Source organism: Sus scrofa, chromosome 13 (genome assembly GCF_000003025.6).
Source record: "Sus scrofa isolate TJ Tabasco breed Duroc chromosome 13, Sscrofa11.1, whole genome shotgun sequence".
NCBI lineage: Eukaryota > Metazoa > Chordata > Mammalia > Artiodactyla > Suidae > Sus > Sus scrofa.
This window is the reverse complement of record NC_010455.5, coordinates 32305527-32329657: the sequence shown is the minus strand read 5'-3', so window position 1 is coordinate 32329657 and position 24131 is coordinate 32305527. Positions and strand designations below refer to the sequence as shown.

Here is a 24131-nt window from a genome sequence, read left to right as displayed (position 1 = left end):
TAACCACTATTTTTGCTTCTATTGCCAAGGATACCTTTTGTTTGTTGAATGTAGACAGCTTTTGAGAGATTTTGTTGATGGTTGGGCTCAGATTTTATAGGCAGGTGATATTCTAATGGGGGGGGAAGCTAGAGTTCAGACGCTATGGGGTAGCAGGTCCTGGGCCCAGTTTTCCTGGGTCCTGTGCTTACTCTGTCTCCAAGAACTGTGTGACCAAGACTTCCTTGAGCCTCAGTTTCCCCATCTGAAACTTGATTCTTCTCTCACGTCTGTTTCAAAATTGTAGTAATAAATTGGGGAATTCATTGGGAGCAGTGAAAAAAATGGGTATTTCCAGACCTCTTGATGCCTGTAGAGTCTAGAACTCAGTCACCAGGGATGGGTGGGGCTAGAATCTTGGAGGCCCAGGAGTACCGCCTGCTCAGCTGTGTTTGAGCAACTGACCTGGCAACGGGGCAGGCCTGAAAAACACGTCTGTCTTTCTGGAGTCTCCTCTGCTGTCTGTATCTTCAGGCCGCTATGGTGCTGCTCAGGTCCCTGGTGCTTCTTCTTGCTCTGGTTGTCTCTGGTGAGGAGCTGGTGGGTAGGGGGACTTTAGTTCTCACCTCCCTCACTCCACAGTGGAGTCCTGACCCCTTTCAGATAAGCTCCCATGGAGGGCAGGGGCTGGGGGAAGGAAGCCAGGAAAGGACAAAGATCTGAACCTCTGGCCCTCATTCCTTATCTTTGCTTCTTCTTCAACCAAGTTCTCACTCCTAGTCTGTGAAATGATCTGACTTGTGGTTAGATGTGAGAGACAAGGAAAGACTTCTGCTTGTCCCCAAGATGTGGCTAGGCCCTAAGGCAGAAGGGAAGGACTCTGCTTGTGTATATGGTTGCTTGAACATGGAGAGCCTCCAGCCTGAATTGTCTCTTCCTCACAGATCATCACTGCCTGCCCTGGTTCATAAATGTCTCTGAGAGCCAGGGACCTGGCACCATCCTTCACTCTTTCTCCTTCAACTGCTCTTTACACACACCCACCCTGGAGTTGCTCCATGTGAAGCCACCCACCACCTTCTTCAACCCACCCAGCCTCACCAGGTGGCAGGGGATCTATGTGGGCAAGGTAGGGTCACGGGCACAGCTGGGGACATTGGGGAAATAAAGGTGGACACTAAATTCATTAAGCCAGCGGTAGTATAGGGGAATGGAGAACCTAGGTCCCATATGGCACTGCCCACCTGCTGCAGATGACCTTGAGCAGCATGGCCCGGCTGGATGCCCTGACAGTGAACCACTATGAGCTGCAGCTGAAGTTCACATGTGGCAAACATGTGATGGAAGGACCACTCTTTGTGGATATTCAGCGGGACCCTGGCCACATCCAGTGTGCTGGTCGATTTGCCAGCCCAGGTGAGACCAGGGGCAGCAGAAAGGGGGTATGGGCAGGCATGGCCTAAGCAGAGCCTCCTTGACCTCCCCTCTGGCCAGCTGGGGAAATCATTCAGGTGCCAGAAACAGTTACACCTGGGGCCCTGCTGTACACTCTGCTGCTCCCAGGCCTGGAATTCCAGGGAGCCCAGGTAAGCCCTGCACATGGGTAGTAGTGGGAGGGCAGGATGGAGGAGGGATGGGGAGACCAAGCCCAGCCCCTGTCTGGCCAAGCATAGCCTGCAGGGGGACTCTAGTTTACAGCTGAGTCTCTGCATGATGCATGTCCTTTGGAGAGAGCCTCTGAGGGTTGCCCATCCCCACCCCACCCCAGTGATTATGGCTGTTCCTATAGGGACATCTCAGGGACTGAGTTCTTTAAAAGTTCTCTGTGTGTTTTGAATTCTCCATGAAAATTCTGTATCATTTTTGTAATCCAAAGAAAAAACAACATAATTGGTTTAAAAGAGAGGACTGAGGATCAGGTCCAGGGGGAGCCCAGGTTAGAGGAAGTGTCTGTGTCAAGGTAGAGAGTTGAGTGCAGGCAAGTACCTGCTGAGTTGTTGGGGGATTTTGACAGGGATGCTTGTGGGGGCTGGGGACTGGGAATGGGGCCTCCAGGATCTCTCTCCTGTCAGATGAGCATCACCAGTGCCCAGGACCCTCCATACTTTCCTGGACCTTTCTCCATTGATGGGCAGGGTTGGCTGCGGTCACCATCCCAGGGCCTCAGAGGCCAGGCTTTAAAGGTGAGCATGACTTGGGACCTGGAGATATCCATGAATTGGGCCATAAAAAGGGCAGAGTCACCACCCGCTGGAGGTTTGTTTGTTCCTGGCCTCTGCCTCCCAGACATATCCCACACCTGCACCTGCTGCCCCATGCTGGCTGTCCTCCCGCCTTAGCCTGGTTCTGTGCTGGGCTCTGGGGTTCTAGAAAAAAGAGGGATCCCTGGCTTCAGAAGCCTACAGCGCCTCCAAGAGAAGGGAGAAAGTTCTGAGCAGTCCCACAGGGAAAGAAAGCTCTGGGCCCTGTGGCTAGTGTAGTCTGGAAGAGGTTAGAGAAGTTCCTTCTTTAAAACTTCCATGTCTTAGTGACTGGCTCTTAGCAACTCTAAGATGATCAGAATTTACTCTCTTGGGGGCTGTTTAAATCCTAAGAGAAAAAGAGTGAGACTCAAAGGAATATCTGTCGGCAGAGTGAGTGAGTGTCGGGGTTCCTTGTGGAGATCTTAAAGGGGAGCTGCCTATTTGAAGGAGAGTCTAGGTGCAGACATAGGTGGACACACACCATGGTTCCCTTCCCATTCTGCGTGCACCGCAGGTCTTCCAGCTTCAGATTCTGGTGACCTTTGGACAAGGCCAAAGCTGCCATGGGATGCTGACTGTGAAAGTTTTGCCTGTTGCCTCCAGCCAGGTCTCTTTCCTGTAAGGCTCTCCTACCTTGGGGAATACTGGGGAAGGCAGGTCCTAGCCCCAGGGGATTAGGAGTAGGGTTAGGTGTGGGGTCAGCTAGCTCCTTACCAGGGAAGACTCAGGGGAGGGGCCTGTGGACAGCCCCAGAAGTGGAGGGAGCAGGTCAGAGCCAGTGCCCTCATTTTGGTCCAGGAAGCAAGCCCAGAATATCACCATTCCTGAGAACCTGATCCCTGGGAGTAAGGTGGTTCAGCTCCAGGCCCAGGGCTTTGATGTGCGATATGAAATCCTCTCTCCAGTGCCCTGCGGGCTCTTTTCCATCGGTCGCGGTGAGGGGTGTGGAGGGCGGGTATGGGGATGCCTTTGCTGCTGGTCTGCAGGTGACCTGCACTACCTCCTTGCTCTTCTCAGAAATGGCAGAAACTGGGGCGAGGTTGTGTTTGGGGACCTGAAGTTAGAAGCGAGCCTTGGAGGAGGCGGCGGGGTGATCAGTCCCTGCACCGTCTTCCACCAGTGGACCCATGGGAGGGTGGGGGCAGGACTGAGCTGGGGGCGGGGCCGAACTCTGCCTCCCCCACCCTCCCACCCTGCCCAGTTGATGGCGTGGTCCGGACTACCACGCCCCTGGAGCTGGCGCAAGCCCCAGGCGCCGGTGTCACTAGGCTGCAGGTGAAGGCCTTTGAATGGTTCCAGACGTGGGCCAGCGCCGAGCTTGATCTCTGGGTGTACGTGCATTCGGTCAACCGCTGGCCCCCACGCTGCCTCCCAGCGCTGCTGGTGTGAGTACAAGGGAGTCTTACCTTGGCTGTTGGGGCAAGAGCCATGGTTCACTGCCCAGCCAGCCCCAGCTCCCACCCTGCCGCGGGCCCTCTGCTCACAGGACTGAAATCCCTGAGACCACACCTGTGGGCACGGTGCTAAATACCTTCACTTGCACTGACCCGGACTCTCCTGGCTCCACCCTGGACTACCAGCTGCTGTTCCACAGCCCCCCTGGCACAGCCAGTCTCCACCTTCAAGACAGAGCCCTCAAGGTGCCCAGTCCCTGCTTCTAGACCCACATGCAGGGACAGGAAGGAGGGTGGGCCAGTGGTCTGTGGGAACTGAGGCAATGAGGGGAAGGAGATGGTGGTGGGGCCGGCATGCTTTACAGTCTGGAAGACAGAGGTTCACGGTAGGCTGTCTGTGAATACCCTGGCCTGAGGCAGCTCAGTGTGGCTCAAGGTTCTCCCAGGCCTTGGCTGGGCCTCACTCTCTGGCCCCTCTGGCTAGGTGAATGCCACACTGGACTGTGACACTCCTGGTACCTGCTTTCAGCATGCAGCTTCCATCCTGGTTCTTGATAATGGTCAGCCTCTGATGACCAGTGAGTGACCATACCCAGGCCTGGACATCCAGGACAGGGCTGTTCTGTACCCCTCTCCCGCTCCTCAGGACAAGGTCATCTCTCTGCCCTCAGAAACCAATAGATCAGGGTTGTCTCCACTAAAAGCCCTGGGTGAGGCACTTCTCTCTTCTCCAAGACTCCCTCCCTCCCTCCAGAGACTCTACCCTCCTTAACCTGCCAGGTCAGGGCCACATCTCCCTCCTCAGACCCCAGGGCAGGGCTGAGCATCCCATGCCAGCTCCCTAACTGCCAAATGGCTTCCAGCTGAGGTGCCAGTACTGGTGACGGTAACACCTGTCAATGAGTTCTCCCCAGCCTGTGTCCCACGCACATTCCGGGTTCGTGAGGATGCAGGGCCCTACACGCTGCTGGGCTCTGTCGTGGGCACGGACATGGATTACCCACACAACAGCATCGAGTACTACATCTCTGGCTGGTCCGCCACCTTTGCTGTGGACCGTCTCAGTGGTACTTCCACCCCAGGGCTGGGATGGAGGGGTGGAGCCAGAGTTGACTTTGAAGGCTGAGGCTGTGGCCACCCCTTCTAGGGGAGGTTCGCCTCCTGGGGCCTTTGGATTATGAGCTGCAGAAGTTGTACAGGCTCACTGTCCTGCTGACTGACCATAGCCAAGATCAGGACCCCACCTGCAACCACTCAGGCTCCTGCACCATTACCATTGAAGTTGAGGTAATTGAGCCTTGAGGCCATGGAAGAATTGGAAAGAGTTCAGATCTCCCTCTGGCATTATGATCTTCCACTCTGTGCCTCTGTTTCCTCATTGGTTGACTGGAGAGGGTTGGGGCCTCACTGTGGAAAGCTTTGGAGTCTGTTGCCTGACTCTGAGATTCTGGCTGTGGTGGGAGGAGGCTGAGGGGCTGGCCTGGGGGTTGGGGACTGATCTGATTACTTTCCTGCAGGACGTGAATGACCACACCCCCGAGTGTGAGCCCCCATTTCAGGAACTCACCATCCACCCCCACCCGGGCCGTAGCATGGAGGTGACCAAGGTGTCATGTCGAGTCCCCCAAGAGCCACAGCGCTTGGCTTTCTCCTATAGCATCGTGGGAGGTGAGGGCCATGAGGGCAACCAGGCTTTGGGTAAAGGGCAGGCCAAGGTCAGCAATGGCCCCCTTCTTCTGTAACTCTCTTTTCAGGGAATAGTCAGAGCAGATTCAGCCTGCAAGGAGCCATCCTGGTGCACAGTGACCTCATGTTGGCGGCCCCCTGGCCAGAGCAACCTCGTACTTATGAGCTCTTGATCCGTGTGGCTGATGCGGGTCCCTCCATTCCCCACCTCAGCACCACAGCCACTGTCATTGTGCACCTAGTTCCCTGGAGGGGCAGCACGGTGGCCACCATCACCCACGGAACCACAGTGAGGGGGGTTCCTCAGGCCCTTGGTGGGTGGAGAGAAAGGATCTTGGAGAGTGCAGGGACCTAGTTTTCCAGGTGAAACAATGTGGGAAGGCATTTCAGACGGAACCACTGAGTGTGAAGAGCCTGGCCTTCACAGAAGAGAAGAGAAATCTGGGGTGTGGGTTGGCCCAGCCCTTGGAGGGGTTTGAAGGCTGGATGACCACGGCATTCTGGTAGGGCAGTGGTGAAGCTGTAGCCCCATTTCAGGTGCCTTCAACGATGACACCCCTGCTTGTGACAGATACAGAGGCTTTCTGGCAGCCAGAGCCCTGGTTTGTGGTGGTGTTGACAGTGACCGGTACTCTTCTCCTCTTGGCTCTGGGCTGGCTCATCAGCAGGCTCCTCCAGGGGTAGGATTCCTATCCTTGTGTTGCCTGCCTCTCCCATAATGGATCCCATTTGTGATAAGTGGTTTTACCCAAGATTGCCCAAGTTGATGAGCAGACAAACTGATATTAAGATGGTCTGCCCTCCCTCCGGTGGTCATCAGGTTAGAGGCAGAGAGACACTGGGAGAAAGCTGTCTTCATTGTTGCTAGAACCCAGTCTTGGAATGGGGTGGGTGTGGATGAAGCACAGGCTTTAGACTCTGAGTCTGTTATTTGGCATTTACCCCTATTCCTGACATCTTAACTCCACTTGAAAGTTGACTTTCCCCTAAGACTCTTGTGAGTTTCTTGTGAATACAGGACTGAACCCAAGGGAAGGTGGAAGTAACAGTGTGGGTACTGCATACAGACATGGGCTATTCTTAATAAAAGGGGTAGATGAATGGTGCTGGTTCCTGGAGCCAGGAGATCTGCTGCCCTCACTGCTTGGTCCCTCCTCCTGGCATTTTAGGTTGGCCCAGGTGCTACAGACACCAAGCAAACCAACCCAGGCTTTGATGCTAAACAGGTAAGCCTCTTTTGCATACCTCTATGCCTGGAAATCCATCTCTTAAATTCAGGCTGGGGTTCAGATTCTTATCTTTATCCTTCTTCTACTTTGCCTCAGTATCCAGGAACCCGAGGGGTCCATTGAGGGGTTCATGGAGGCACCGAGGATGGAAACACCCCAGGCACTCGGCAGTGTCATGAGCCTGGTATGTCAGCTTATCATCCTGTGTAGTGGGCACTGAGGCTGCTCCAGAGTGCTCCCTGCCAAGCCTGTCTCCTTCCCCATGGATGGCTATCCCTGTGGGAGGGCCCAAATAAGCACGATCAGGATGGAGGAGGCAAGTGGGCTCCTGACCCTTTTGGGGGGAGGCCTTCACCTGCTCCCCATGGGCAGAGTTTAATTCATTGTCCCCTCTCATTCTTTACCTCAGCAGCATTTTGATGGCAGAGCACAGGACTCCCGTGAGTCTCCCTCTTTCCAAAGTATTCTCCACTTGGGCCCACTTTCTTTCGATACCATCCCAGTATCTCTGTGTACCACCAGGCATCCACTATCTACTCTTTCCCTGAATGGGGTCTCTTCTCACCCCCAATCATCTTTCAGGCACTGTCTGCAAATACCTGTGGGACCTGACCTGGTTCCTGCCCACAGGGAAAAGGGGGAAGAGGGTGGGGGAAGGTGGTAAGGGAAGAGGCTCCCAAATACTCCATTGTCACCATGAATTATGGCAGAGTAATCTGGCACTGGAGCTGGTGTCCAGTTCTGGAGAATCAAGGATGCTTCCTGTGCATTTGAGCCAGACCTTAAAGGATTTGCTGAGATAGGAGGGATGGGACAAGCTGGATCAAGCAGAAGGGGGGGTGGGTCATACCAATGGTCCTGGAATGTCTTCCCCTTCTCTTTGTGGAGGAGGCAGTTCTTCTGAAGCCAGCAGTGCCCTCTCTCTCTCTCCTGACCATTTGAACACAGGTACAGGCAGAGATTATCTGTTCAACACGCACACGGGAGCCCGGCGCTGGCTCTGAGGCCAAGAAGCTGCTTCACATTTGTGGAATTTTTTCTTCACATGATCATGTGTTTTCAAACTGATTCAATAATAAACAAAATTACAAACAGAAGAGTCCTAGCCTTGTAACCTACATGTGGGAGAAGCTCTGAGATCTGTGCTTCCTTGTTCTCACTCGGAGAATGCCCTGTTTTGTGGGAACAGGCTAGGGAGTAATAAGGTCATTTTTCTTTTAAGGCCTTGTACAGTGCTCTGACAGTGATTAACATTCTGCAGAGGTAAGAAGCTGTTATCCTTATCAGTGATGGAGGGGGCCTCCAGTTAGCCTCTGCCCTCAGAGGACACCTGCTTTGGCAGATGGAGAGGGCCCATGAAGCTCCTTTTCCCACTGAAAGGAGGGTATTATTCCTTTGAGAGCTCCACCAACCGCTGGGGCAGTTGCTAACTGTAAGTGGAAGTTTTCTTGAAAAGGATCTGGAGCTTTTGCATTGAGGTGAGGATTGGTGCAGACTTGAATACCCTGTGGTATGGGTGGCCTTGGAGGGATTGAGAGTAGCATCCTGCAGGAGGGTGAGCCAATGGGTGCAGGACTAGCTCACTCCCCATGCCCAGCCTGGCATCAGGTCTCAGGTTACTGACAGCTCTCCCAGATAACCTACTGTCTGGGTAGGGGCTACATTTACTATAGTGTCCCCCAAGTTTTATCAGTCTTCTCCCCTCTGTCAAGTCTGTGGACTTGAACCCTCTTAGGGTACCAGAGGACCTTCCTTCCTAAACCAGGTATGGTACCCCAGGGGGAGGAAGAAGCTGAGTACCTTCTTGGGGGGGGGGGAGACATGTTTCAAAAGGTGTTCCCACTTGTGACTCAGCAGGTTACAAACCCGACAGTGTCCATGAGAATGCAGGTTCAATCCCTGGCCTCACTCGGTGGGTTAAGAATCCAGTGTGGCCACAAGCTGTGGTGTAAGTCACAGATGCAGCTCGGATCCTGTTTGGCTGTGGTGTAGGCTGGCAGCTGCAGCTCAGATTAGACCCCTAGCCTGGGAACTTCCACATGCTGCAGGTGTGGCCATAAAAAAAAAAGTAAACAAGAAAACATACTTCATGTTACTTCCAATAAAGTGAGGGTGTTGGAACTGGGCTCAGGCAACTTGACAGCAGGTTGTTACTGGGAGTGATTGCAGGTGGACTCTTCCTGAGCACTTACTCTCCTCTAATGGCTCATTAAATGTTCATCTCTGAGGAGCTTATTTCTAACCTCATTTCACAGATGGGCCAATCAACCCTCAAAACTCATAAAGCTAGCTGGTCTGGGCGCTTGGGGTGGGTCAGGCTGTGCGACTGTATCTGAAGTCAAGCCTAGGGTTGAGCGCTCTACATGGGGGATAACTATCTTCCTATCTTCCTAGTTAGCCTCGGTGGCAGATCATGACAATCCAGGGCAAAATATGCTGTTATAAGAACAGAAGATGAGATAGATGCTCTAGGGCAGGATGAAATAATGCTTGCTCTGTGCCAGGGATTGTGCTGGGTACTGAACGCCAGGCAGAAGGACAAACAGGGGCAAAGGATCAGGGACGGGTGGAGCTGCACACAAGGTTGCACCACAGGACTAAAGGCAAAGCTGAGGAAGCCACTGGGAAGAGAGCATTATACACAGCAGCCAGTAGAGACATTGAAACCCAGGGCTTCCATTTCCTGAGGTGGCCTAACCTTGGCCTGGCCTCTCACTCTGAGCCTGTTTCCTCACCAGTGAGGGACAAGTCCTGCCTTCTAGGGTGGGTGACAAAAAAAGCACAAGGCACACAGCCAGTACCCCCTAAGTGTGCACGTATGTATGAGAAGACGCTGCCGGTTCCACACGCGAGGCCCTCAAGCAAGGATGCCAAGGGCGCTTTGGCCTCGTAGTACCCAGCAAAAGCTCTGCCGCCAGCAACTCGGGGAACCGCGCGCATGCGCCAACCCGTGCCGTCACAGTCACGTGCTGAGCGTTCGGTACGGGCTGCAAGAGGCAGGCTCTGAGTGACAGGTAGGATGACCTGTCAGGGAGCGGTACTCGGGCAAAGCGGCTGTTGATTGGGGATATTCTCAGACAGAGGCGGGCTCTTTAACGTCCTGGTTACTATGACGCCCGGCCCCCGCCCCCTCGGCTGGCCGCCATCTTGTTGTTGATCCGTACCTAGTGGGCAGCGCCGGGAGCAGGACCGAGCGGCCGGTTCGGGGCCGCTGCTGCGGGGCTCAGCCACCTCCGCTGCCTGCCAGGGGGCGGGCCGAAACCTGGAGGCCCGGGGGGCCCACCTCCCGTGGGGAGCCGTGGGCACCCGCTGCCCGGGCCCGGCCGGTGAGTGACAGGAGCTGGGCTGAAAGACCAGCCTGACGCCGCGGGGCGGGCGGCGGCGGGCTTGGGGTTGGACCTGGCGCGCGCAGGGCAGGGGCATCGGCTGAGCATCGCTCGAGCGTCCTGACCGGCCGTCCTTGGAGCCTCCTAGATGCTGGCGCCGAGGCCGGAGGACAGCCTCGGGGTGGAGATCTGAGAGCCTCGCGCCCGAGGACCGGCCAGCGGGGTAGCGGGAAACTAGTTTTTCTGACCCAAGCCCTGGGCTCCGCTGACCGGCAGCATTGAAACGTGTCCAGTGCCAGCTTGATGCTCTCCGGGGTCTTGTGTTGTTCCGGGGTGAGAAGTACGCGTAACATTTTCTTAGATGTGACTTTGAAACCTCTTGAGACTGAGACTAGACGAAACATGCAAAAGCTCCCTCGAAGCAGGCAGGCCAGTGTGATAGCCCTGTGATTCTGACAGGGCGAAGGCCCTCTGCCCGACCCCTGACTCCTTGGAGTTCACCGTTTACTTCTTCCTCAAGGGCCTGGTTAAATGCCCATGATGACCGAATTTTATTTTGAGATAAAATTTGTTTGGCTTTGGAGCACCGCTGTTTGAAGTTGGGGTAAGTCTTCTTCTCTTTGCTCTGGGAGAAAGTGACTATTATGATGATGACTTGATTGATTTTATTTCCTAAAGAGAGATTTTGTCACTGTAGTCAGGACACAAAGGAAATGTAGGAGTATGTTAGAATCAGAAAAATAAATGAAACTTTTTTGTCTTTTGATTGGTATGGAACTGTCAAATTAAATTTTAAAAGAGTAAGTATGTCTTGCCCAATGAAAACAGACTGCCAGGCCGTTTTTTGTGAGGATAGGGGGGTTAGATACCCCGGGCAAGGTGTGCAAGTCTTGTAAGAGCTCTGAGTGCTCCACGGCACATTTTTCTTTCCCTGGGGTCCCTTGGATCCTCAGCACAGGCTCCTGTATATGGTCATACAGAAATCCTCTCTAGATGACTGAGACGTCAAGCAACAATACTTTGTGTACTTGTGTCAGGATCTTGTCATGTCAGAATATTTAATTTTGAAAGAAACCAGCTCCTTGGTCAGGAAATCTCTTTGGAGAAAATGCTGAAACCGGGGGCAGCTGGTGGCCTGTTGCTGTTTCCCTTACTTTTGAGAAGAGAGAGAAGTTGAGTGAGTAGTCTTTAGCTGTTTTAGTACCCCCCTTTGGGCCATTTTTTGAATTTCGAATGTTTTGATCTTGGTGAGACCAATTCCTTGGGCAGTTCTTGACAAGAAAGGAGGGAGATACTAAAATATTAGGAGCTTGTCAAAATTGCCTCAGGCTAATTTCCCCCCAACCCCCCCCTTTTTTTTTTTTGTCTTTTTAGCTATTTCTTGGGCCGCTCCTGCGGCATATGGAGGTTCCCAGGCTAGGGGTCGAATCGGAGCTGTAGCCACCGGCCTACGCCAGAGCCACGGCAACGTGGGATCCGAGCCGAGTCTGCAACCTACACCACAGCTCACGGCAATGCCGGATCGTTAACCCACTGAGCAAGGGCAGGAACCGAACCCGCAACCTCATGGTTCCTAGTCAGATTCGTTAACCACTGCGCCATGACGGGAACTCCCCAAACCCCTTTTGATGAACAATTCCTTTAGAAAGTTAAGACTGCCACAGGGTTAAATTCCTGCCATTTTATGCTATGCTAGGCTTCTAGCCTGTTTCAGCTATCTGTCCTTTTTGAGAGTAGAGACAGATCATCTCCTTAGTCAACTTTACTATACTAACTTTTGCAAAGTTTTAGGAGGTTCAGGGGTCCATTCATAGTCTTAACTTTATGTTAGAACTGCTGCCCCAAGTAAATGACAGAACATCCAAGGACTTTTATTGCCTTTGATTAATGCTTTTATTGTCTTATGGATATTGATGAGTATCAGATGATGCTTGCTTGATTCAGCATGTGTTATTACTCAAAGGTAACTAATGGTTCTTTTGTGTTGGGCATTTTTAAGCGAAAATGAGTAGAACTGTTATAATAGGGGACTTTCTATGTACTTTAATTTGTAAATACATAATTCACCTGTAAATATCAGTACTTTTAACTATTATGAACGATAGATATAATTCATAGCTATGGAGATCCTACACCAAAGTCATACTGCTGCAGGCTTGCAGGTTGAGATTTGATGTCCTAACGGCATTTGAGGTACTGCTGCCCAGCTGGCCTAAGCCCACCTTTCCAGGGTTTGTCCTAATCCCCACTAACCAAATGGTTTGATAAAATACTCCATATACTGTGTTTCTATACACAGATCCTTTTGCCAGCTAATGCATTGGCTTTTGCTCTTCTTTGGGATACCCTTTTCCTTCAGTTTCATTTCTCTGTTTTCCAGAGTCAGGCTCATGTCCTTCCTACCTCCTTTATGAAACATTCCCAAAACATTTGAGTCCTGGGTGGGGGTGGGGGGTATACTCCACTCCTTCTGAACTGCAGTAGCATTATTGCTGGTATAACAAAAAACAGCATGGTATTTACTCTTTTAAGAATATTTGTTTTGGGAGTTGCCATTGTGGCTTAGTGGAAATGAACCCGACTAGTATCCATGGGATTCGGGTTCGATCCCTGGCCTCTCTCAGTGGGTTAAGCATCCAGCTTTGCCGTGAGCTGTGGTATAGGTTGCAAGATAGGGCTCAGATCCTGTGTTGCTGTGGTATAGGCCAGCAGCTGTAGTTCTGATTTGACCCCCTAGCCTCGATTCACCCTAACCTTTTTCCTACAGAGATTGTTTTTGTGTCATCTTGTACCTGCATGTAGTAGATGATGACTAAATGTTTTTTAAAAATGTGCTAAATTTGCCTGAGTCGGAAACACCCTCTATAATTAAGCAGTGAAATGGAGGGAATGGGCTAGTAGAAATGAGGATTGGTTGGCCATAGATGTCCACCTCCTACCCTGCCTGGAGTGCTTGCACATTTGACTCTAGCACCTTATGGAGGCACATTCTCATTCTGTAAGGGACAGAACTTGCTCAAAGTACAGAACTGAAACCTGAGAATAGAATGTAATTCTGGAGTTCCCGTTGTGGCGCAGTGGTTAACGAATCCGACTAGGAACCATGAGGTTGCGGGTTCGGTCCCTGCCCTTGCTCAGTGGGTTAACGATCCGGCGTTGCCGTGAGCTGTGGTGTAGGTCGCAGACTCGGCTCGGATCCCGCGTTGCTGTGGCTCTGGCGTAGGCCGGTGGCTACAGCTCCAATTAGACCCCTACCCTGGGAACCTCCATATGCCGTGAGAGCGGCCCAAGAAATAGCAAAAAAAGACAAAAAAAAAAAAAAAAAAAAAGATTGTAATTCTGCGTCTCGGACGGGCTACATGGCTCACCCCCTTCCTGGGTAAAATGCCAGTTTCGAGTCTTGGAAAATATGTATTGGGTGAGCATAGCACTGGGTGCTGAGATTCTTAGACTCTCTTATTGGTTGGATTGTCTCAGTGCCACCTTGGGCTGCTGTCATCGTGTCAGTAGTATTTGCTGCTTGCCTTCCTCCCAAGGCTGCCCTGAGACTTAGAGGGAGCAGTGGTGGGCAAATCTGGGGAAAGGCTGCACAGTGTACTCTGGCTTGGGTGGAGGAGCAGTCAGTCATTTTGTATATTTGTGCCAGTGGATCTCTGCTTTAGCCCTGATTTTAAATCAGATTTAATTTCTCTTCCTGTATCAAAGCGGGATTTGAGCAATGGATTTTGAGTGGGAAAACCTAAGATATTTTGGTTCTTTTACAAGAGGTAATAGATGGAGACTCTCATGTTTGCCACTATTATGGTTTGAGGTTGGATTTATGTAAGAGGCATTACAAATGAATTTTGTTGGGAACATATGTTCACTTCAGTACTAGATCTCCTGGAGACTTTATTTTGTTGAGTGCTTAGAAAATCTGCTGCTGATATCATCTGTAAAAGTTTTATTTGTGGGTGGGGATTTAACTCATTTATTCCTGTCCTCCTTTTACAGAAAGTGGGCAGGCTAGGGAAGCAGGTCTAGTACTGGGCTCTTTTCAAGTCTAATCTTTGCTGTCAGAGAGTAAGAGTACCTTGAAGTCCTTAAAAATCTGGGCATATTATGATTGCATGAACACTTAGAAACAACTTATTCTGTAATCAAAAAGTTAGGAAGTTGGAGTTCCTAACAAATCTGACTAGCATCCATAAGGACGTAGGTTCTATCCCTGGCCTTGCTCGGTGGGTTAAGGATCCCTCATTGCCGTGAGCTGTGTTGTAGGTCGCAGTGGTGGCTCGGATCCTGCACTGCCATGGCTGTGGCCAGCAGCTACAGCTCTGATTCAACCCTTAGCCTGGGATCCAGCACATGCTGTGGGTGCGGCCCTAAAAAGACACACACACTAAAAAGGAAGTTCCTGTGTGGTGTAGTAGGTTAAGGATCTGTGGTTCCCTCAGCTGTGGTGCAGGTTGCAACTGTGGCCTGGGTTTGATCCCTGGCCTGGAAACTTCCACATGCTGCAGGTACACCAAAAAAAAAGGAGGTTAAATAATTACAAGTGTTGGCAAGAATGTAGAGAAATCAGAGTCCTTATACTCAGAACGTAAAATGATGCAGCCACTTTGGAAGATTGTCTGGTAATTGTTTAAATGGTTTAAATGTAAAGTTACCTATGACCTAGCAATTCCTAGTTATCTTCCCAAGAAAAATGAAAACATATAGCCACATAAAAACCTGTATATGAGTGTTTTTAGCAGCATTATTGATAACAACCAAAGGGGGAAATGACCTAAATGTTTATCAGCTGATAATGGATAAATAAAATGTGGTATATACATACAGTGGAATATTACTTAGCAATTAAAAGGAGTGACGTGGGAATTCCCATAGTGGCTCAGCAGTAACAAAGCTGACTAGTATCCATGAGGGTGAGGGGTTGATTCCTGGCCTTGCTCAGTGGGTTAAGGATCTGGCATTGCTGTGAGCTGTGGTGTAGATCCCAGACTCGGTTTGGGTCCCACATGGCTGTGGTGTAGGCAGGCAGCTGTAGCTCCGATTTGACCTCTAGCCTGAGAACTTATGTAGACTGTAGGTATGGCCCTAAAAAGCAAAAAAAAAGAAGGTGAAGTACTGATATACTAATACATACCACAACATGGGTGAACCTGGAAAACATGCTAAGTGAAAGAAGACACAGAGGATCACATGTTATATGTTTATATATATTTATATCCATTTATAGGAAACGTCCAGAGAGGCAAATCTATATAGAAAGTAGATTAATGATTGTAAGGGCTTGGGGGTAGATGAGAGGAGAGGTGATGAATATGTTCTAAAATCGTGGTAATGGGAATTCCTGTCGTGGCTCAGTGGAAGTGAATCTGACTTGTAACCATGAGGTTGTGGGTTTGATCCCTGGCCTTGCTCAGTGGGTTAAGGATCCAGCATTGCTGTGAGCTGTGGTGTAGGTCGCAGACGTGGCTTGGATCCTGTGTTGCTATGGCTATGGTGTAGGCTGGCAGCTGTAGCTCTGATTCAACCCCTAGCCTGGGAACTTCAAGCCTTGGGTTTGGCTCTAAAAAAAGGGAAAAAAAAAATTATAGCGATGGTTGTGCTTATCTTTCATGTACTAAAAACTACTTAATTGTACACTTTAAAGCGGTGACATATGATGTATGAATTATATCTCAAGGCTGTTATAAAAGTAATGTAATATATATATTCACTAGTTTAAAAAAAGGTACTATGTGAGTAACGAAATGAAAATAAGACCACCCGTAACATCACTGTTAGTGCTCTATTGTATAACCAGACTTTTTTTTCCCTGTGTCTTAAAAATTTTTACAAAAATGAGATTACAAAATTACACTTAATTTGTACCTCTTTGCAGTCAACATATTATAAACATCTGGTAAATGATATTTACATCCAGGACCAGATGGTAGTAAATTAGGGGAGCCCTGAATTGTAAAGAATGGTGAGTGGTGGCAACAAGGGTGAACTAGCAAGCACAGGCCCTTTTGAAAGGGTCACTGTTTCTTAGGTCTAGCCAGTTATTGTGTTACCAGATTTTTTTTTTTTTTAAAGGAAAACCAGACAAAATTAGATTTTCATGTAAAATTTCCTGATTTTAAAATTTGGTGATGAATTAAGAAAATTTGAACCACTTGGTGGTTCCTGTTGGGGCGCAGCAGAAACAAATCCGAATAGGAACCATGAGGTTGTGGTTTTGATCCTTGGCTTCGCTCAGTGGGTTGAGGATCTGGTGTTGCTGTGGCTGTGGTGTAGGCTGGCAGCTGTAGCTCCGATTAGACCCCTGGCCTGGGAACCTCCATATGCTGAGGGCACAGCCTTAAAAAGCCCCCCCCCCAAAAAAAAAAGAAAAGAAAATTTGAGCCACTTCACTGGTCAGTGAAAATCCTTTGCAGACCAGAAATGGTGAAAAATCTGAATTTCCTGGTAGACCTTCCCAGCTAAGGTGGAACAAGGGGACACTGCCTTGCAAGTATGGCAAAATACAAGGTTTCCCTTGCTTTTGGAGGAAGGTAGAGTGCTTTTGAATGTAAGTATAGAGCTCCTTTGAAGCCTTTCATGCTCCAGATTGGCGTCAAGTGAAGAAGCTGTTACCTTAGGACATAGCTTGCTAATGGATAGACACAATAAGTCAAGAAAAAGCACAGATGCTCACACAGTTCAGAGCTGTGGTGGCTTGATGCTGAGTGTAGTTCTCAGGGAAGGAGCTTGGCAGTGCCACTCTCGCTATTCTGGGTGCGCATTGTCTCTATAATGGCTCCCTTCAAAACAAATCCTGAATGCTCTTTTCACTTTCTGCCTTTTATAAAAGTGAAAATGCTCTTTGGATTTGTTAGTGAAAACAGATTCTAATGTAGGTCATTTATAAAAGCAAAGTGGGGTAAAGTATGCTTCCAAAAAGTGGAGGATATCTATACTGTAAACAGGTGTCCTTTTAGTGATCTGTTTAGTGCCATGGTTTTTCATATTTCTGTGCTTTTTATTGGTAATTTCGCTGAATAAAATTGTTCTCAAGTATAGTGCTGGAGTGCTGTCTAATATTCCTAAGGACAGGAAGGCTGTGAAGCGCCTATGAAGAAAATACATGTGTTTGATAAGTTTTGTTCAGGCCTGAGTTACAGTGATGTTGGCTCAGAGTTAAGTGCTAATGGGTCAACAGTATATATTTAATAAAGTGTCTTTAGTCTTTTTTTTTGTCTTTTCTAGGGCCACACCCATGGCATATGGAGGTTCCCAGGCTAGGGATCTAATTGTAACTGTAGCTGCCAGCCTAGCCACAGCCACAACAACGTGGGATCTGCAACCTACACCACAGCTCACGGCAATGCCGAATCCTTAACCCACTGATCAAACCCTCAACCTCATGGTTCCTAGTCAGATTCGTTAACCACTGAGCCCCGATGGGAGCTCCAATTAAGTGTCTTTAAGTAGAAATGTATGTACCAGATTATGTGTTGTATATATGTAGCCCTGGAAGGTTATGGATTGATTGATTGATGAAAAAGTCTGTGAGTCCAAAGGCTCACAGAACACAGAAATTAAACTTTATACTTCCGCCAGGAGCACTGGCTCAATATTCACTAACTCGGTGTTTGCAGTGGCTTTAGAGAACATAACTAGTGTGAATAATGAAAATTGACCATATAGTCTTTTGTATTTGGCTTCTTTTGCTTAGTGTGATGTTTTTGAGTTTTCATCCATTTTGATGTGTTCTTTTTTATTGCTGGGTAGTATTCCAGTTTTTCGGCTGTATCATTTGCTTATAGGCATTTGGGTTTTTAGTTTGGCTATTATGAATAAAGATGCAATAAATGTTCTTGTACAAGTCTTTATGTGTACATGTTTTCATTTTTCTTTTATAAATACCTGCAAGTAGAATTGCTCTGATTCCCACACTATATCACAGGGATCCTGTTTCAGGAAAAGTTGAACAGTTCTTTGGGCTCTGGGCCCAGTTTTGTTGTTATACCTTCCTCATAGTTCTCAGCTCCAAGCTTCATTTTCTATTTTTTTTTGCCAGATTTACAGATCTACCCATACTGAATCAAAAACTAACTGATATTCCATTGAATTGGGAAATTGAAATATCAGGAACTGTTGCAAGAGGACACAAGCTTCTAGATTGAGAGGGTCTGTTTGCTTTAGAACTTGCTTCGGTTACTTGTCATGTTTCTTGGTTTCTGTTAATTGATGCAGGCTAGGAGGCTTCTTGGTCATCCACAGGTTTCACAAAATTCATCCTTCATCCCTCTATGGAGCCTGGCCTTGGTGATTTGTGCCTTTGTAATTGTCTATGCCCAGTGACCATAATGGGAACTGCCACTTAGACTGTCAGTCATGTGGCAGGTAGTTTGCTACTTAAAAAAAGTTACACATGAATTAAAATTAATTCACGTGCAACTTTTTATTTAAAAAAAATTTTTTTTTTTGTCTTTTCTAGAGCCACTTCCACAGCATATGGAGGTTCCCAGGCTAGGGGTCTAATCAGAGCTGTAGCCACCGGCCTACGCCAGAGCCACAGCAACGCGGGATCTAAGCCGCATCTGCAGCCTACACCATAGCTCACGGCAATACCAGATCCTTAACCCACTGAGCAAGGCCAGGGATCCAACCCACAACCTCGTGGTTCCTAGTTAGATTTGTTAACCACTGAGCCACAATATGAACTCCTCAAGTGCAACTTTTTAAAGCTTGAGGCTGCCTTGTCTGAATTTTGCATGTGTGGTATTGAAAAACTAGCACCATCTAGAGGGTCCTAGCTAAGTGTTCTAGATGTTAATTCCTAGAAGCAGGAAGAATGCTTTTGGTGATGAGTAGTCACCCCTTAAATCCCCCCTCCTATTAAAAAGTCATGTCCACACTGCATATTCATAGCTTTGTTTGGCATATTGCATTCTGTGTCACCATTGAATTCTATTTTTTTTTTTTGTCTTTTTTTAGGGCCACACCTCTGGCATATGCAGGTTCCCAGGCTAAGGGTCAAATCGGAGCTGTAGCTGCTGGCCTACACCACAGCAACTCAAGATCCGAGCCGCGTCTGCGATGTACACCACAGCACATGGCAATACCAGATCCTTAACCCACTGAGCCAGGCCAGGGATTGAATCCACAACCTCATGATTCCTAGTCCGATTCGTTAACCACTGAGCCACGATGGGAACTCCAGGAATTCCTTTTTTTTAAATTTTATTTTATGGCCTCATCTGTGGCATATGGAAGTTCCCAGGCCAGGGACTGAATCCAAGCTGCAGCTATGATCTACACTGCAAATGTTGCAATGCCAGATCCTTTCAACCTACTGTGCTGGGCCAGGGATCAAACCCATGCTTCTGTGGTGACCCGAGCCACTAGTCAGATTCTTAACCCATTGCACCATGGCAGGAGCTTCTCACCGGTGGATGCTTGTGCCAGTTTTCAGTGACTAGTTTTTTTATGGCCCAAAACTTGATTATCAACATCTTCTATAGCTTCTCAAATCTCTTAAAGAATAAAATTGATTCTTATGGAGCTGCTAAAATGATATTTTCTGGATGGAAGCTAAGGTGGGTATTTAGTGTGAATGAAACTAACGTGGGAGTTGATTGAAGTGAGAAATTACTCTTTATTTTTGGCTGCACATGCAATGGCTTGATGTGGGATCTCACTTCCCAGATCAGGGATGGAACCCAGGCCATTGTGGTTTTGAAAGCACCAAGTCCTAAACAGTAGACCACTGGGAAACTCCCCCAAATTACTCTATAAATACTGTTTTTTTTAATTTATTTTTTATTTTTTTATTATTATATTTTGTCTTTTGTTGTTGTTGTTGCTATTTCTTGGGCCGCTCCCGCGGCATATGGAGGTTCCCAGGCTAGGGGTTGAATCGGAGCTGTAGCCACCGGCCTACGCCAGAGCCACAGCAACTCGGGATCCGAGCCGCGTCTGCAACCTACACCACAGCTCATGGCAACGCCGGATCGTTAACCCACTGAGCAAGGCCAGGGACTGAACCCGCAACCTCATGGTTCCTAGTCGGATCCGTTAACCACTGCGCCACGACGGGAACTCCAATACTGTTTTTTTTAAAGAGAAAGCAAGGGAGTTCTCGCTGTGATTCAGTGGAATCAGTGGCATCTCTGCAGCACCAGGACACAGCTTCAATCCCTGGCCTGGCATAGTGGATTAAAGGATCTGGCATTGGCTGCAGCTGCAGCATAGGTCATGACCACAGCTTGGATCGGATCCCTGGCCCAGGAGCTCCACATGACATAGGGTGGCCAAAAAAGAAAATAAAGTGAAATCAGGTTTATTAAGAGAGCTACACATTTTGTAAGGATAATGCACTAATTATTTAAAAGGGCATTTTATTAAAAATTTCAAGTGTGTGTTTTATTTTTAGTTTATTGTATTTTTTATAGTTGGTTGGGAGAGAGAGAACCAGTATTTATTTATTTATTTATTTATTTATTTATTTTTGTCTTTTTGCCATTTCTTGGGCCGCGCCTGCGGCATATGGAGGTTCCCGGGCTAGGGGTCGAATCCGAGCTGTAGCTGCCAGCCTACGCCAGAGCCACAGCAACGCAGGATCCGAGCCGCGTCTGCGACCTACACCACAGCTCACGGCAATGCCGGAACCTTGACCCACTGAGCAAGGGCAGGGATCGAACCCGCAACCTCATGGTTCCTAGTCGGATTCCTTAACCACTGCGCCACGACGGGAACTCCAGAACCAGTATTTAATAGTCTCTTGCTTTTTAGGGCCACACCTGAGGCTTATGGAGGTTCCCAGGCTAGGGGTCTAATCAGAGCTCCAGCTGCTGGGCTACACCACACCCACAGCAACGCAGGATCCGAGCTGTGGCTGTGACCTACACCACAGCTCACAGCACCGCCAGATCCTTAACCCACCGACAGAGGCGGGGAATTGAACCCACAACCTCATGGTTCCTAGTTGGATTTGTTTCTGCTGTGCCATGACAGGAATTCTAATAGTCCTCTTGCTTGATTGGAATTTCTATTTACTGGTCTGAATGTTTTTCTTTTGAATAACTAAGTTGATGAGAGAAAGACTTTAGGACGGAACCTGTGGCATATGGAAATTCCCAGGCTAGGGGTTGAATTGAAGCTGTAGCTGCCTACACCACAGCCACAGCAATACCAGATCTGAGTTGCGTCTGCAACCTACACCACAGCTCCTGGCAACACCAGATCCTTAACCCACTGAGCGAGACCAGGGATTGAACCCATGTCCTCATGGATACTAGTCGGGTTTGTTACTGCTGAGCCGCAACAGGAACTCCAGGACTTTCTTTTTTATAGCTCTATAAGTAGTCGTACATTCACTTTACACTTGAGAAAACTAAAAATAAGATGTTTAGGCGACAGCCAGGGAGTATCAGTATTCAGACAGTACCCATGCTTTGTCATGATAGTTTAAGCACAGATTATTTTCCAGTATTAGTTTAAGCACAAAGTGTTTTCTACCCTTCAGATGATTGGTTTGCTCTGTTAATTTTTTTCTTTTAAAGTAACTCTTACTGAAGTATAGACTACATATTTTTTTTTTTGGGGGGTCTTTTTTTGCCTTTTCTAGGGCTGTTCCCTCGGCATGTGGAGGTTCCCAGGCTAGGGGTCTAATTGGAGCTGTAGCCACTGGCCTACACCACAGCCACAGCAATGCCATATCTGAGCCACGTCTGTGAACACCACAGCTCATGGCAACGCCTGAATTTTATTTAACCCACTGAGCAAGGCCAGGGATCTGACCCGCAACCTCATGGTTCCTAGTCGGATTCATTAACCACTGCACCATAATGGGAACTCCTAAAGTGCACAAAATTTGATTATTTTTACACACGTATATACCTAACAACTATCCAGCTAATAAATTAGAATATTTAAATAATGGCTTAAAAAAGACTATTTATTTATGTATTTATTTATTTATTTGCTTTTTTTTTTTTTCTTTTTTTGTCCTTTTAGGGCCACACCTGCAATATATGGAGGTTCCCAGGCTAGGGGTCTAATTGGAGCTGTTGCTGCCAACTACACCAGAGCCATAGCAACGCCAGATCCGAGTCGTGTCTGCGAACTGCACCACAGCTCATGGAAACCCCAGATCCTTAACCCACTGAGCGAGGCCAGGGATCAAACCCGAAACCTCATGGTTCCTAGTTGGATTCATTTCTGTTGCAGCGCTGTGCCACAGCAGGAACTCCCAAGTCATTTTTTTAAAAAATGTATTATTCAGTTTTTCCTTTTAAAATTCAAAATTTGTCTTAACAGGTGTTGTCAGTGGAGCCCCACAGAGGCCTTGCCTCTGAACTATAGCATTGTCTTGGTAGCTGAAAAGATGGTGCTAACAGGTTTGCTTCTCTGCCAAGATATTGAGTGGGGAAGGGTGGGAGACCTCATCTCTTGTGAGATGGCTTATAAATTAGTTTTACAATGCAAATAGTAGCTGCTACTGGATTTAGGTATGTTTTTTTCTTTCTATATAGCACCAAAGGATAGAATTTCAGCTGCTCTTTTCAGAAAGTTTTCTCCTGACTATGGACATTGATGCTGGTTGTTAGCACTCCGAGTATTTCCTGGGGGATTTGAAACTCTCTGGGATTATATTACCACCCTTGAAAACTGTGGAGCTGTAATGTGAAGGTTTCCAGATATCATGCTTTCTTCCGGTGGGAGCTTTCAGAATCTTAGACTTTTTTTGGTCTTTTTTTTTTAGGGCCGCACCCAAGGTATATGGAGGTTTCCAGGCTAGAGGTCAAGTCAGAGCTGCAACTGCTGGCCTACACTACAGCCACAGCAACGCCAGATCCGAGCCATGTCTTCGACCTACACCATAGCTCTCAGCGGCACTGGATCCTTACCCCTCTGAGCAAGGCCAGGGACCAAACCTGCGTCCTAATGGATACTAGTTGAGTTTGTTACTGCTAAGCCACGATGGGAACTCCCAGAATCTTAGACTTTTTTAGAGTGTGGGAACTTTGGCAATGTTGTGTTCAGTTTCTAGGTGATAACTAAAATTATGAAAAGAATACGTGATGTTATTTTCTTAAGGGCAGCCCTGGTTCTGAAACTTTTGGTGTCCTAACCATTTAGTAGTGTTTCTTCCTTATATTCACTGTGGCCTTGTTTCCCTACAGTGTGAAAAAGGCACAGAATGAGTGTTATCTCTAGTGTCCAAAAGGTTTAGGATTCCCACATCATTTTGTAAAGGCAATAAACTTTCTGAGCAAATGAACCTCCGTGTGAACTGCCTAGAGTACTAATCTCACTCAGTCCTGCCCTGAGTGATGCCTGCCTCCTCAGACTAGATTGAAAAGATCAATCTTGGAGCTCTTCTGGGAACCAGGCAAGGAAAATGAATGCTGCTATTTTAAGTACTTTCTAGCTGTGGCACCTTACTTAGACAAGTCAACTGATTTCTCTTGTCTGCTGCTTTTCTTGCAGTATTGGGTTGACAGTATCTACTCTCCTTACCTTATGGTGTTGATTAGATAAAGGGGAAGCTTGTCAAGTTGTTAAACTGTGGTATACTATAGATTTTCAAAACTATTTGGGAATAGTTTCATTTGGCCAGTCCACTTCATACTGTGGGCAGTGCAGATCTGAGCCCTTGACCTTCTGCTTAAAGCTCTTCAGTGATGAGCCAGTGGGAAATGGGTCAGGTCCCAATTCTTGAGTCTTTTAGATGAGGCATGTCATCATTTGGATCTTAACAGCCTCTCTAACTGCACTTCTTGACCCTCAAGTGTTTTAGGTGACTAACTGTCCTCCCTCTGGGCCTTTGCCCATACTTTTTATCTTTGCTCTGTCCCTTTCCTCCCCTCTGCCTTTCTGTCTAACTCAAGTTTTCTTTCAAATTTCAGTTTGTTTATTTTGCTTTTTAGGGCCACACCTGCGGCACATGGTAGTTCCCAGGCTAGGGGTTGAATCAGAACTACAGCTGCTGGCCTATATCACAGCCACAGCAATTCGGGATTCTTAACCCACTGAGTGGAGCCAGGGATCGAACCTGCATCCTCACGGATACTAGTCAAGTTTGTTTCTGCTGAGCCACAACAGAAACTCCCAGATTTCAGTTTAGATGTCATACCCTCTAGAAGCCCTTTCCTAACTCCCAGCCTCTGTCTTAATTAACGGCCACTACTGGTGTTTTCACCATACATTTCTCATATGGTAATATTTACCATACTTCTGGTTTTTTGCCACACCTGCAGCATGCAGAAGTTTCTGGGCCAGGGGTTGAACCTGTACCACTGCAGTGATCCAAGC

General features: G+C 48.2%; 2 protein-coding genes across 7 annotated transcripts in view; both read left to right on the top strand.

The window, feature by feature from the left end:
• CDHR4 (cadherin related family member 4) lies at positions 128 to 7628 on the top strand. Of its 2 annotated transcripts, XM_003132219.4 has the most exons (19): positions 128 to 568; positions 924 to 1108; positions 1233 to 1395; positions 1474 to 1565; positions 2052 to 2162; positions 2737 to 2840; positions 3021 to 3157; positions 3424 to 3607; positions 3709 to 3862; positions 4101 to 4194; positions 4480 to 4683; positions 4764 to 4903; positions 5134 to 5284; positions 5371 to 5591; positions 5840 to 5982; positions 6472 to 6528; positions 6628 to 6715; positions 6944 to 6971; positions 7480 to 7625. In XM_003132219.4, the coding sequence occupies exons 1-19, from the start codon at positions 520 to 522 to the stop codon at positions 7533 to 7535; spliced, it is 2361 nt and encodes a 786-aa protein (XP_003132267.1). In that variant the 5' UTR covers positions 128 to 519; the 3' UTR covers positions 7536 to 7625. The 2 variants fall into 2 exon arrangements, with proteins under 2 accessions (XP_003132267.1, XP_020924450.1); XM_021068791.1 differs by lacking the exons at positions 128 to 568; positions 924 to 1108; positions 6944 to 6971 and having other exon boundaries at positions 1115 to 1395; positions 7480 to 7628.
• The window catches only part of IP6K1 (inositol hexakisphosphate kinase 1), a 66491-nt gene continuing 52012 nt past the window's right edge, over positions 9653 to 24131 (top strand). Inside the window, exons 1-2 of one of the 5 annotated variants that reach the window (XM_013981703.2) lie at positions 9654 to 9857; positions 10378 to 10461. The gene's annotated coding sequence lies outside the window, so the exon portion shown is untranslated. Of the gene's footprint in view, positions 10462 to 24131 lie in introns of all 5 variants that reach the window. The other 4 variants (XM_013981704.2, XM_021068778.1, XM_003132218.4 and 1 more) reach the window with 4 other exon arrangements.

Coding starts and splice junctions, on each gene's coding strand:
- CDHR4 (XM_003132219.4), top strand. CDS start 520: ATGGTGCTGCTCAGGTCCCTGGTGCTTCTTCTTGCTCTGGTTGTCTCT. Junction 4,195..4,479: donor TGGTCAGCCTCTGATGACCA/GTGAGTGACCAT, acceptor AATGGCTTCCAG/CTGAGGTGCCAGTACTGGTG. Junction 5,592..5,839: donor CCATCACCCACGGAACCACA/GTGAGGGGGGTT, acceptor GCCCCATTTCAG/GTGCCTTCAACGATGACACC.